The sequence below is a fragment of the Gobius niger genome, assembly GCF_951799975.1.
Source record: "Gobius niger genome assembly, chromosome: 1".
In the NCBI taxonomy this organism is placed as follows: Eukaryota; Metazoa; Chordata; class Actinopteri; order Gobiiformes; family Gobiidae; genus Gobius; species Gobius niger.
Window position 1 is genome coordinate 11,589,656 of NC_136852.1, and position 15,007 is coordinate 11,604,662.

The 15,007-nt window shown below is 41.3% G+C and overlaps 3 protein-coding genes across 3 annotated transcripts in view; all 3 read right to left on the reverse strand.

Annotated features, from left to right (window-relative positions):
- The window catches only part of dner (delta/notch-like EGF repeat containing), a 104,371-nt gene extending 95,485 nt beyond the window's left edge, over nt 1-8,886 (reverse strand). Inside the window, exon 1 of the mRNA XM_079574075.1 lies at nt 8,468-8,886. Within this exon, the coding sequence (XP_079430201.1) occupies nt 8,468-8,752 (285 nt within the window). The 5' untranslated portion in view covers nt 8,753-8,886. The remainder of the gene's footprint in view (nt 1-8,467) is intronic.
- Nucleotides 1-15,007, reverse strand: part of pid1 (phosphotyrosine interaction domain containing 1) — a 262,313-nt gene that overhangs the window by 123,390 nt on the left and 123,916 nt on the right. The window lies entirely within an intron of this gene.
- Nucleotides 13,276-14,957, reverse strand: riok1 (RIO kinase 1 (yeast); the record flags this gene model as incomplete). Its single annotated transcript, XM_079576691.1, has 1 exon — nt 13,276-14,957. The coding sequence occupies one exon, from the start codon at nt 14,955-14,957 to the stop codon at nt 13,353-13,355; it is 1,605 nt and encodes a 534-aa protein (XP_079432817.1). The 3' UTR covers nt 13,276-13,352.

Consider the following 15,007-nt stretch of genomic DNA (forward strand, 5'->3'; position numbering starts at 1 on the left):
TAAAAGTTTCTGCCTGTGACTGAAGCAGTAAAGAAGTTTTGGTCTGGTGTTCAATTGGCTGTGAACACTGGACAGGTACCAGACTCAAGTAGAGTGTGGATGGCTGGCCAGGCTAACTCCAATTATAACTGGAATGCTGAAGAGAACGAGAGGATGGGGTTCGGATTGCTCATCACTGGAGTACAACCACTTGGAAACTGCTGCATGTAAACAACAGTGACTCACCACAGGAGAGGCGTTAATCTCCACTGGGCAGTAAACAGCCGCAGGAAAACATTACACAGGTGTTACTACATTTCTGCACTTATAGACAAATGAAGACACAAACTATGCTTCTTTAGCGTCCTGTATGGCTTACTCAAACATGAAACAGAGAACTTTGGGGTGCAACTTACAGCCATCGTCTCAAAGCAGGAATGACCGTAGTTAGATTCAGGTGGGGATTTTCTGTGTGGAGTTTGAATGTTCTCCTCGCATGTGTGTGAGTTTTCTGCGGGTGTTACGGTTTTTAAAAATTAACAAACACAAATGTACAATAAAGTATGAAAAAATCTTTGTGGCCACTTAATTGGGATGTAAACTTATAGTTTCACTTCCTTACTGGACACTGACAGGAAGTGACATAGAAAGAGGCAAGCAATTTTAAACTGTTGCCATGCCAACCATGTTATGTCAATGGGATATGAGTCAAACTGCTGTGGAACATTACCTCTGCTTAAAAATTCAAAGAAAAAATTAAATTTGTTCCCAACAATTATTCATTAAAATTGCTGCTTCAATGAAATAAAATGATAAACTTGCAACTGGTGTAATCTATCTTAATGTCAAAAGCATTAAAACTTGTCATGCGCACTTTAAAGTACTAAGTAACTCATGTCATTTTTTTTTATTTTTTTTGATCAACTTTTTATTGGTGCAATGCCATTATTATTATTATTATTGCAATTTACAATTTTTCCAGTACAATATACAGGCATAGCACATTTTTTCCCCCATTTCTTTTCCCCAATCCCTCTTGAGATGGGCAACATATCTGTTGAATCATCAAACGAAACCCAAAATATAATTAATTTTGATGTATCATCTAGCAGAATAACCCTTGGAGTGCAGGGTATGGCTATTCCAGTAATATTAGAGAGTATCTTCGAGACATTCTCCCAAAACTGAAGAACCTCCGGGCATTGCCACACCATATGGAGAAAAGTACCAATAGTATTATCTGGACAAAAATCACAATATTGATTGTCTTTTATTTTCATTAAATGTAGTCTTCTAGGATATAAGTACGCTCGATGGATAATTTTATAGTGGATCATTAAATGATTAGGGTTTCTAGAAGAGAGGGAAACATTTGCCCAAATAAAATTCCAATCCCACTCTGAGAAGTCTTTCAGTTCATTTTTCCAAAGCTGCTCAATAGGCAGAATTTTGTGTGAAGAACTAACAGATAATTTATACAAATCAGAGACAATACCGGTGGTTTTTGCTTTACTCAAGATGGTGTGGAGAGGATGATTTCAGATTTTGAGCTTCTTCTTTGTGATTCCATTAGTGTGTATAGGGAAAGTTGCAATTGTGGTTTTCTGGACAGAGACACCAGGGGGAGATGAAAGACCCCCCCCCCAATCATCCCATTAACACTTGTATTACTAGAAAAGGATTTATTAAGGTAAACAAGTTACTTAGGCCTAGTTCTTCTTTAATCCTCAAATCAGTTGCATTGATGAAACATGATCAGAACATGCCACGCTCCACATTAAACAAACCTTCTCCGTGACTTTTCCAGTAGCCGTATTAAAAACAGATACATCGAGCTGATTCATGAGCAAAGACAAAACAAAATGGACCTTTTATATAAACCTCAGCTCAAAGTGACTATATAAAATGATGCTTTCCACGCCAGTATCCTTCAACGGACAACAATCTCCCAATGCACTAATGAAAACTCCAAAACGAGGCGCTGTTGCTGCCAGAGAATTGTCTGTAAACCTGACAATTAAAAAACCCCTATGATGAAATTCTCTACTTCGGGACCAATAAATCTTATCTTACAATTATTGAGAGTGAAAGTTGAGCTTGCGATTCCAACAAAATGTCGATTAACTGCAGCACCGAGTTGAAGCGTTTGTCATAACAATAGCAAAAAAAAAAAAGATGCACTTCTATTGTATCTACCCCTTTACAATGACGCACAGCTGTTTACCGCCGCTGCTTCCCCTATTGTGTACTACAGCAAGTTACCGAATCCATCACGACATGCCCTTCAATAATAAATAAGCTACTGGCTGAGCAGCTAATAACACCCAGAAAATAGCAGTGCGAAAACAGCTCGAAGGCTACGGGGAAAAAAAGCGATGGCTGCCTTGGAGTAAAACCCAAGCTGGAACTTTGGGAGGGAGGGTTATGTTTTGCCGCGGGCACTGGCAGCGGCTCGGAGTCTCGCGGTAGGGGAAGCAAAAGGGGGCGTCGCGGAGTCAGATTAGCGCGTTAGCCAAGATACTGTGAAAAATGCCTTGTAGTCAGCGGGGATGTTTTAATCCTACACCTTTTCAAAATGAGTTGTACGGATTAAACTGGATATATCGCGCATAATTGTGGCTTAGGAACATTCATTTGGGCGCCTCAGTCTTGGCATTTTTACGCGGCAGTAGGAACGAGAAACAGGGAAATACATGGCTTCATGTTTGGCTAACAGCATGCTAGCAAGTCAACTGAATGAGTCCGGTGATGGTTAATGGACTTTGTAGGCTATATGTGGAAAACGGCTCACAATAAAATACATAAAGTCAATAGAGTTTGGGAATGTGATGTCATATCGCTAAGCATTATGGGATTAGCAGCAACTATAAACTAATGGAGATTTTAAAAGTTAAGATACTGGTTATTGTTCACATTAAAACACTTGGACACCACAATGTGTAAGATGTATTTACCAGCAGTAACTAAGCAGCTAACTTTCCCACCCACTTTTTATACTGTTTTTACCTAATGTTAGTCAATGGAAATGTATGCTAACAGCTGCAAAGATGGCGGATCTCCATGGTAACGGTGGAATTTCCCAAACTCTATACATTTGTTAAGTGGTGACGTCACAGTGTGTGAGAAACTACAAAAAACTCATTAATACCACAATCAATATTTCTGACACTCAACAGAGAGTTACTGAACATACTTATTTATCAGGCCCAGTAGCCAGAAATGCTGAAAGTAATATTTACCAAAACCGGTACTTCCGGTTTACCGGAGATGAATGCTAATGGCGCAGCAGCTACGCTAACCACGGAAGTACCGACTTTAGTAAATAATACTTTTTTAGCAGTAGGTGCGGCACTTTTGGCTGAGAAATGAGTAGGTTCAGTAACTCTCCGTTGAGTTTCTGAAAAATGTATTGTTGTACTAAAGAGTTTTTCATGTTTTTTTTTCTAGCTGGTATGCTGGGACCCGGAAGCGGAAGTCGTGACATCACACACAGACCCTTTAATTGTTTGTAAACATTCTGGGCTTAGCTTTACTTTTTAATTTTTTTTCTGGGCTTAGCTGGAGGCAGGAAGCTAGATTCCTAGCCATTTCCATTGTAGCTGTTGTCATAGTAACGATAAACAAATTTCTAACTGTTGTTGGAAATATCAGATAAACCTTATTTTATTGTCTCAAATGTCATTCCTCTTGAACTTGCACCTTAAAGCAGCACTTAGTAACTCTTGCCCCTAGAGGCAATAAGCGCAACTGCAGGTGTCGTAGCAAGTTACGATTTTTTAACTTATTAATTGTCTTGGAGAGTAAATACTACGCTGACAGGAAAGGTGAAAGGAGAGAGGGATATTGTACATCCAATTATACAAAGGAAATATATTTTTTTTTCACTCAAACTTGGCTGTAAATACTGTTTAAAGTCACGTTAGCCCGCAGTTAGCTTTGCCCGTTAGCATGCTAGCTTCTTCTTCGTGATTCCATTATGCTCCGTCCACACCAAACTCGATTTGGGCGTCAAAAACGCGCGTCACGTCCGTTGTTGGACGCCTGTGCTTATTGAAGTCAGACGCTCGTCACCAAGTGTGTATTGCTTGCTCCGATCCGGTGGCAGTCAAGTTGCAAGCATGGTTTTCTGGCCAGAGACACCAAACCCTCCAATCATTCCATAAACACTTGTATTACCCCCACAGGGACTACGAAAAAGATTTATTAAGGTAAACACGTTACTTAGTACTGCTTTAAGCCACAACAGGACCACATTATTTAGCTGTAGTTTTACACTTATAATTGCTAGTTTTAGTTTAATCTCATTTCTCTTGATCACTTCCTGCCTCCAGCTGATGTTACTGATGATGTACTCATCATCAGTACTGATGATGTACTCATCATCAGTACTGATGATGAACTCAAACTTCCGAGAATGAGTGAAATATAAACTAAAAATGCATCATGTCGGGTTGAGCTAAAATGCCCAAAACATCCAGCCAGTTGTGTCAATAATGTGTAGCAAACGGTAAGTGAAAATCAATAGTTCCTCACGGCGCCATCTTGGGGCCTACGCTGATCTCGCGTTTTTGTCTGTTGCAGCATTAAAATACAACATAAGGCTGTCGTCGTGTGTGACCTTGACAGCCGTTTCCAGATTAAGTAATTCAGGTGGGATTTTCATGCAATGATTTCTTCCCATTTTGAGACATGTAACCAGGACAGCCAAGGAGACTCTTTGAAAAGACTTCGGACGTCACCGCGCACAGACAGCCTCAAGGTTCAACTGTCTACTGCTCATTCACAGATAAGCTGCTGCAGAGGCGGGCTGCTCTCTTTTACAAGTACATATATTCCTTAAGTTATGTACGTCTTAAGAGGAGGCCTTTTTTTTATGTTGTTAAAAAGCATCAAGCGAAAAAAAAAAACGAGTTACTCTTCCCACTGTCTATGTGATCTATCTATGTGAATCTATGTGACCAATGCTTTAGGTTGAGATAAAAGACAGTTGCAATTCGTTTTGCAATTTCATGTCTTTTTATCACCCTCACCCTACAGGCCCTTCATGGCATTATACACTCCCAAAAAAAGAAAGTTGCCATCTGGATTTAACTGTTCTGATCTGGGGTTGCTGCATTTGGTCAGGTCTAGGTTCAGTAACACTCTGTGCCCAATACATTCTGAATGACCAGGTTATTCCCATTCCCTGCTGGCACGAGCATATTCCAAGTAGGGACTGTTTATCGTGGGTGATTATCGCGCTAGAAGATAATCGCTAAATCCATCAGACAACCAGTGCCGGTAACTTTACCAGGAGTGGGTACATCTACATGGAGATGTGACTAAAGTCAGCAGTATTTAAGATTTCAGTAGGTTAGTTCCTCATCCAAATCCATTCTTTGATTACACCCTGCAGAAAGAGCATTTTCTGTGTCGAGCTGCTCATTAGGAGCATGTTTTGTATTGATGACAACAGTATAGTCCAAAATGTTACACAGTGTGCCTTTAAATACTTATTATATGTCTCACTCAATATGACATTTTCAGCAGACAATGAAGAGGAATATTTAATAATTGCCCAATCCCCATCATTTCTGCAGTTTCAGTGATTTTTTAAACCATAGGCAAACATCGTGATAATATCGTTAATCGCAATTATTTCAGCGAAGATAATCGTGACCCCAAATTTCATTATCGTCCCATCCCTAATTCCAAGATGACAATGCCAGGATTCATCAGGCTCACATTGTGAAAGGCTGGTTCAGGGAGCATGAGGCTTAATTTTTACACATGGATTGTCCACCACAGAATCCAGATCTTAACCCCATTGAGAATCTTTGGGAGGTGCTGGAGTAGGTTTTGCGCAGTAGACACACTCTCCCATCATTAGTACAAGATCTCGGTGAAAAAAGAATGCAACACAGGATCTTTTGACTTTGCAGAATCTTATAGAAACAATGCCACAGTGAATGTGTGCTGTAATCATAGCTCAAAGGCTTATTATTGTGGCGACTTTTTTGGGGTCATGCAGTGTAGTTAGCTGCACTGCACACAAATGTCTGCTAATATACAAATATATACTCAAGGAGGGGTAAAAAAAACTTAATTTAATTCCCCTAGTCCTTCAAAGTGCACCACAGTATCCATAGAAACCTTCCCGGCCCATCCAGTGCATATCATTGTGCAGGGAGGGAGAGGCTGCCTGGGGCTTATGGCTGCCACCTGTTGGTCACCGCGCTGAGGTTCACCCAGACGGTCACCTTGTCCCTTCCCTCCTTTGTGACGCCAGCAGCATCCAGCCCGGTGCGTGTGCCTCAGCGTGACTCAGAGTACAGCCACAGAGGGGCCACAGAGCGAGGCTGGACATGAGAACTGCTTTGTGGATCCGGGAAATGTACAGAGCGACGTTGGGAAATGATAATGGTGCGGAAATCACTTTTACAGTTGTGTGTATGACATTTAGTTCAACCTTTAAACTGTTTTTACTTCTACGTTTGTTCGTGTTAAATATCTGGCTTTGTAACGTATTCTGTCATCTCCTTTAAAAGTGCTGAAATCAATAATTGTGCCCATTCTTCTTTTTGTAACCCTACCACACACCATGGTTTCATCTCTCAAATTGCCCATTCAATTCTAGTATGTTTTGCTTGTTGTGCTCAATCACAGAGAAATGAGAAGCAGCAGATTTCCTTATAGTTACCTCTTAATGCAGTATGTATTTTTGGCTCTTGTTTACTGTGTTTGTTTAGTGATTGAGATCAACGTAATTTGAATTTACTGTTTGTATCTTAAATGTTGTTAGAATGACATTAAAGTGATTGTCTGTAAGTTTGCAAAGTGAGGAGAGCGAGATTGAAATGTGAAAGTAAACATTCAAAAAGCCTCCCCTCTTTAACCACAAAGCCCTTTGCAAAATGAGGGGAGCGGGAACAGAATTTTCAAAAGTAAACGATCAGGCTCCTCCCACTTCTCCTGATTGGATCTGACAGGCTGGTTCCAGGAAAAGCTCGTCTCATTGGTCAACGCGGGAGGATACTAGCCTCTGATTAGTTGCTGAGATCAAGGAAGTAGGGACTTTACCAAAAACAATATCTATATTATTACTTACTTAACGTGAAAATGCAAAACACGGTGGTCGATTTTGCGCACTTTATAAAATGTGTATAACATTTAGTACTTCCAGACTATCACTTTAAAACGGAACTTTTGCTCATGTTTAAGTTGCCGTACATTTTTGTTTAAGGCTGTGTTCACACAAAAAAACGTTTCGATCTCAGTCTGATGGAAAACCTTGGTGATTTTGTAATATATTGAGGCTCATGGATATAGCGTCACTATAGCGATAACCATAATTTGGCGATATTGTGCAGCAGGATGTGACATTTTTTCAAAGCAACAGTGCAGGGCAAAATAGTGGCTAAAACAGTACTCTCTTCTTTGACCATATAATCCAAACGGATGGCAATAACAATAGAAAAACAACTTACTCCCAGACTAAACACAATCTCCCGTGTCATAAAGGTGATAAAACAGCGCTGACACACTCTCCTTCAGTTGTGCAGCTCCTCTCCTCTCTCCTGTTGCCACAGCAACCCCGGCATTCATCTCCGTGTCTCAGTGACAGCACCAGCGGCCGCTAGAAAAGCATCCCGAAGGCAGCGGCAAGAAACACACAACAGGCTGTGACGTCGACAGCCACGGCGCTCGCCAATGTACTCTAAAACAGCTGAGCAAAGAATGGAATTTACTATGATCTTACGACCGCTACGAGCTGCACGTCGCCCACAAAGGAAACAAGGCCAGAGGGACATTAGGGGAAGAAACACACTCAGGTCATTTCTCAAGAGCATATTGTGATGGAGCAGAGACAAAGCCAGGTTCAAATGACAAATAATGCAGACTGCAACAGAAGAGTTCAACTATCAAGGTCTATTCAAACAAGCAGCTGCCATTTTGTCTAAAAGAAAGGCTCGAGTTCACAATAAAACAGATTATTCGACTGATTGGATGAGTTAAAGTGAACCATGTCATTTTAAACACTTAATGCTTTGTGGAAACAGGGGAAATGGTTCCTTTTATAAACATATCATATCTACATTGCTAAGATTTACCAAAGTGGATGGCTGTAAGTTTGTGTTTCATATTTGATGTCAAATTGATAAAAGTAGAAAAGTCTTAAAGACTATGAGAAGTAAAGATGGCAGTGTCATCACAGCGTTCCAGCAATGTCAAAGCCATCAACAAGTACATGATATGGACTCAAATGCTGCGGATTCATCTGAAAGTATTAAGTGCGTGCTATTTTACAGCCTGCCTGTATCTCCTGCTGAGTTATTGTAAACATTTTATTAGGTTGTTTTCTGTGGTTATTGACTCTTGTTGCTAATGTTGCATCAGTTTAGTGTTCATCATACTCAAGACAACATTTTCAAAACCAACCAGCATCAATATTAAAACAGGCGTTGAAAAAGCCCAAGTAAATCTACAATGAGTCAAGTTGAGCACATACCTCACAGTTGTGTCCGGTGTACCCCGGGCGGCAGGTACAGACGTACTCCCAGGTGTCGTGTGGCCGCCCCCCAGGGCTGAGGACCAGGCAGGAGCCTCCATTCAGACAGGGCAGGCCCTCGCAGGGGTCCGGCCGCGGCGTGGGGCGCGTGGGCACAGGTTCAGCCGGAGCAGGGGTGTCCGGAGCCAGCTGGAACGGAGATGCCAAAGTGCTCCCCAAGAAGAACAAGGCGAGGATCATCCATGGAGGTGTGGGGCTCATCCTGCAGACTCGCACTGCCCACATCTGCTCTGAGCTGATTCTTTTTCTTCTGCCGGCACGGACTTCTCTGGAGCGGTGGAAGCAGAAGGCAGGTGGTGGGGATGCTGAGCCGGAGCTGTGTAGGAGTAGGCAGCTCGAGCGGACTGGCTGGTGCTGAGGAGGAGAGGAGAGAGAGGGATGAGAGGGAGGGGGAGGCTTCGCTGGTGACGACAAGCGATGACGACACACACCTTCACAGGAGACCAGGGCTCATCTGTTGCTCCATGACAGAGGGTGAAGTGGCACATTCCAGCAACAAACAGATCAATACAACACTCGATCAGAGATATTGTGAGACATTCTTCTTACATAGAATAAATAACACTCATATTTCATCCACATCACACAGAGATCCCCTCAGTTCAAAATCTTGTATAGCTGAATATGGCTTATACACAGAAACACAAGCAGCTTAGAAACACAACACTGTAACATTGATTGAAGCTGTCTCATTATTTACAATTCTTTACTGCAGTGTGCTTCATGTTCACTGCCAGTTTAGAAGTGCAGTGTGCCTTATGACCACCAGATGCCACCAAAAATATATGGAGGTGTCCAAGTGCAGGGCAGGACACTGAAAACTCTGTTTAATGCAACCTTGGTGCTGTGCTCGAAATATTCTGCATTAAACAGGTTTAGCAGATGATTATTTCAAGGGCACTTGTCACTTGCAAAAGGGTATCAGAGGTGTTCATGGTCAGACATAATCCAATCTGGTGTTACTATTTTCTAACATTGCAAGACTTTTAAACTCGCTGTTAAAACACACAGTGAGGTGTAGATAGTGAGAAAATGTGCAATCAAAGAAAAGCAATGTGCAAACAAGCAACAGCAATGAAATAAAGGTATAGGCCTACAATAACTTGAGATAAGTCAAATTAGAGCAAGATATAACAGTTAGCGGCGCGTAAGTAAGTGGTGGTCAGTGGTGGTAGAAGTACTCAATATTCTTACTTAAGTAAAAGTGCAGATACAGGACCAAAAATGTACTTAGGTAAAAGTAAGTATCTGATAACCTTTTTACTTAAAGCCACACTGCGTGAAATTTTAACTAATAAAAAATATTGAAATACAAGCATTTATTTTATGACAGATATAGAAAAAATACCTCATAAATGAACAAACAAACGTGCTTTGCTGTGAGTGGCTCAGCTCTCATAAAACATGACTGTAACTTTACCGGGAGTAGGGATGTCTCCAGCTCGTCTCCATGGTGATGGTGACTAATGGCAGCAGAATTTGAGATTTAATCAGGTTAGGTCCTCATCCACATCCATTCTTTGATCACCCACTGCCTTTTCTGTGTCGTGCTGGTCATTGGTAGCATGTTTTGTGTTGATGGCGACAGTCCAGTCCAAAAAGTTACGCAGTGTACCTTTAAAGGGACTATACAGTTTTAAAATGTTAAAATTAAGTATGTTCCAGCAATGTCCTAATGTGTAGAATGAACCCAGACCTGTTCACCACAACTGCCTCTAAAATCCTGCACTGTCACTCAAATAGTTGTTACTTCGGGTCTGAATTGCCGTCATGCAAGAGCTTAATATAGAAGGTGCAGTTACAAGTATGACCTGAGGTGGCAGTAGTGAGTAACAACTATTTGAGAGTTTAAAGCAGTACTAAGTAACTCTTCCCCCTAGAGGCCATAAGCGCAACTGCAGGTGTAGTAGAAAGTTACGATTTTTTAACTTATTAATTGTCTTGGAGAGTAAATACTACGCCAACAGGAAAGGCGAAGGGAGAGAGGGTTACTGTACATCCAATTATACAATGGAAGTATTTTTTTTTCACTCAAACGTTGCTGTAAATACTGTTTAAAGTGACGTTAGCCCGCAGTTAGCTTTGACCGTTAGCATGTTAGCTTCTTCTTCGTGATTTCATTAGTGTGTATTGCTTTCTCCGGACCGGTGGAAGTCAAGTTGCAAACATGGTTTTCTGGTCAGAGACACCAGGGGGAGATGAAAGACCCTCGAATCATCCCATAAACACTTGTATTACCCCCACAGGGACTACGAAAAGGATTTATTAAGGTAAACACATTACTTAGTACTGCTTTAATGTGCAGGATTTATTTTTAAATATTTGAATCAAACCAGGTCTAGAGGAGTAAACCACTAACTAGGTCACAAACAGGAACTAAACCAGGTCTAAACCAGATCTAAACAAGGTCTAAAGGAGTAAACCACTAGACCAAGTCTAAACTGGGACTAAACCAGTTCCTCGTAGAGAGGTCACGTTGAAAATAAAATACTTTTACTTTTAACCCAATTTAAAAATGTAGTGGAGTAGAAAGCACAGATAGTGAATAAAAGTAAAAAGCATATTCATCATAAAGTGTACTTAAGTAAAGTAAAAGTACCTATAATTTGTTCTTTTTACTTTGTTACTTTTTTTTTGCAGAGATGATTGTAGAGGAGTTCGGGAAATTCCACAGTTACCATGGAGATCCGCCATCTTTGCAGCTGTTAGCATACATTTACATTGACGAACGTTAGCTATAAACAAAAAGCGGAGAAAATAGCCAAGGAACAACTCGGTTAGCTGCTGAGTTACTGCTGGTAAATACATCTAACACACTGTGGTGTCCGTGTGTTTTAATGTGAACAATAACTCCAGTATTTTAACTTTTAAAATCTCCATTAGTTTACTGTTGCTGCTAATCCCATAATGTTTAGCGATATGACGTCATGGTATGCTAAATCACTTTCTCACTTGAATCAACTTTCTTTTTCTCCTGCATAAAAACAAACAAACCCTAAAACATACCTGAAGTTGTGTTTCATGTGTTTTGTCCAGATGCCTTCATTAGACTTGTTTTGATCATGTCTGTTATCAAATTGCCGCAAATGTACCATGTTTGAAGCTACTGCTATCGCGCTCTTTTCTCCCATTTTGTTGAATTTCCAATGAAGATCGGACGATGCTATAGCGCCATCTAGCTGCGTTTCTTTCTTTTTATTTCTTAAAAAAAAAAATAATAATAATCTATGCTAGTCATTTTACATTTACTTGATTTTTGAGTTGTAAAAAAAAAAAAAATTAAATAACACCCAATTCACACAACTTTTATTTTGTTCTGTAGCCCATACTACTCTTACTTAGGTAAAAGATTTGGTTACTCTTTTCACTGTAAATAATAATAATCTTTTATGTCTGGAAAAAGCGTGAAAGTTTGTATTTTCTGACAGCCCAACCTGATCTTGTCATGCTGGTGTTCCACTAAAAGTCATTACCAAAACATAGTAATAGTAATGCGAGCCCCGGGGTCAGGACGTAAGTTGTCGTGCTGCAGAGTGACTCTACTCTCCTCCTCCCCCCTGAAAGTGAAAGTGAGACCTGACCCTCACTTTATCAGAACAAATTGGTTGAGAAATTAAAGCAGAAAGACTGTTTTGCTTTCTTTCAAATTAAAGCAAGCCATTTCAGAGCAGGAGCTGTCCAGGTGAAGGTGCTGAAACGAAGAAGCAAATGTCATGGAGCAGAATCCTGTTTTTAACTTCTTTTCATGAATAACTTTAAGACAAAAACAAAAAGCACACTTAAGTTCATTAAGGAGATTTTCAAAATGTAAAATGCTGGCGTTTTTCTTCACATAAAAGCATTTAACTGTATTCCTCCACTTTTCATATACTACTGTTTGTAGCTGTGTCTGTGAGCTTTGTGAGTATCCATAAACATGGCAGATTTCCATGGTAACAGAGACTTTGTGAAATTAGATCCCGGTCTTTACGCACATAGGAATGTCTTTATGCTTTAAATAGAATGGATATGTCGGACACATCCATTGTTCTTTTATCTGTTAGTTCTACTTAGTGCACACCATTATACTTTATCTGATAACTTTGAACTGTTTACATGACATAATGAGGTATTAACATATCCTTAATCAATTTACTACATACTTGCATACTACTATAGTGTCATTTGGCAGTGATTCCCAAACTGTGGTATGTGGGCGTCTTCAGATGGTGCAGCAATTTTATACTTTATCCGTGCTTTAATGTTCAGTTTACACCAGGTTTAGTTGCACTTAACTCAAATATAGATCAAATTTTAATCCTTTTTAGACACGCTCCTGATCAAGTCCTGATTTGATTTGGTCAAACATTTTCTGAGGTGGAATTTGGTGTGAAATTTTGAAATGTTTGTTTTAGAGCCTGTATGTCTGTCTGTATATATATATATGTATATTTTTTAAACTGGGTTAAATTAATAAAAAAAAATCTCATTGTGGTTTAACACATTTATTTTCAAATTGACCTTTGTGACTTTGTGCAGCAGGTGAGTCTAAATACTGCAGCCAAACACAATAAAGTCTGAAAACATAAATTTTGTCCTCGAATACTTTGAAGGTAATTTTTTTTTTCTGACTTTAATATCAAGTCATTTTCCCTCTATATCTTTACACTTTTGCCACCGCTGCATTACAATCATTATCTTACTGTCTTCCAGAACCGGTTTAAACAATAACACGCTCTAAAAGACATTTCGTATTTGAAATAATCACCTTTTATTGGATAAAATAGTACTGCAAGTTATTTTCCCGTAAATGCAGTATGTTGTGTCCACGTATCACTGATGAGCATCATTTCTTGACGTTATTACGAGACACTTTCTGTTTTCTCTTTTTGACATGTTTGGGCACTTTTGTTTTCCTCTTTTCCCTTTGCGCTTCTTTCGCTTGCTTTTTCTGCTCCTTTTTGTCCAGCGTCTCCTCTGTTTTCTCCGGATCGTCCTCCTCCTCCTCCTCTTCCTCAGATGATGACGTGTCCTGAGTTTCATCTAAGTCCAGGTTCTCCAGTAACGCCGGGACTGTCTGCACTCCCGTGAGGTCCTTGTTCAGGCCGGTCAGCGTCTGGTACAGGACATGGTCATTTTGCCCGGCAGCTTCGGGCAGAGCTCGGACCTGCTCCACATCCCTCTCAAAGTGCTTCACTTGTGTCAGAGTCCGAGGTATGAACACCTGCTTGAACACCTCCTCGTCGATGCAGTCCTGATCTGAGCGCTCCTCGGACGTCCGCTCTGAGGCCATAGTCATGACCTTGTCCAGGTAAGGCTGAATATTGATGTCGGTAATCGATGGATCAGTGATGAAGTCGAAGAGCTCTCTGACAGTCATCACAGGCACGGCGCGCTTCGCAAAAAACTCATTGACATTGGTGCAGTCTTTACGGAGAAACTCCAGCGCGTGTGGATGGTCGTGTTCCACCGACTGAGACACGTCAATGATGTAGACGTCGCCTTCATGATACAACATGTTGAACTCGCTGAGGTCGGCATGGACCAGTCTCGCATCTTGATATATTTTCCTCATCTGGAGAACCACCTGAAGGTACAGCTCCCGAGCCTTGGATTCACTCAGGGCCGCATTCTTCAGCAGAGGAGCGGGCATGTTGTCTTTTCCGATGAAGCCCATGAGCAAGACGTGGCTCCTTAGCAGCAGCGGTTCCGGACTCAAAACCCCGGCTGTTTGCAATCTGAGCAAGTTCCTCATCTCTTTCTCAGCCCACGTTCTCACCATCTTCCTAGGGTTCCCTTTACAGTAGCCGTGACGGAACCTGAACTCCCCGGAAACATACTTGTCCCGATCTTTGAACAGCAGGATAGAGGTCTTGTAGATCTTAATGGCTCTGCTCAGGCCTTCTGACGTCAGGGCGTGATACACGTTCGCCTCTTTGCCGGTGCTGATGCAGCCATTGATTTGAGAGATGGCGCCGCGGCTCAGCATTTTGAACAGGATCATTCGGGTCCTGGGATCCAAGACCTGCTCCACTGTGGCCCGGTCCGCCTTGTCTTTGACTCTGAACGTGTCATTGTCCTTCTGCTTCTGCATCAGTGTGATCTTATTGAGCACAGAGTCCGACACGTTCAGTTTATCGAGGTTGATTTTATTCTCGTACTTTCTTAGAGCCTTGTCCGCGGGTGTTGAATGTAGAGTTTTACCCGAGGACACCTGCCGCTTTGCCTGGCAGTTGGGTCCAGTGGTACGAGGGCCGGTGAGGTCTGAACACAACGTCCAGTCATCATCGTCATCATCATAATCATCCTCCTCTTCATCCTCCACATCATCAGAAAACTCCTGGTCAACAACACTTATCTGACTCTCCACATGACTCTGACTGTTTACGTCGCTGGGCTCCTCTTCTGCGTCATCGAACTGTCCCGTAACGCAATCCGCCAGCAGCGCCATGTCCGACACGAAGTTCGGATCGTTTATCAAAGTCAAAACGCTTATATACG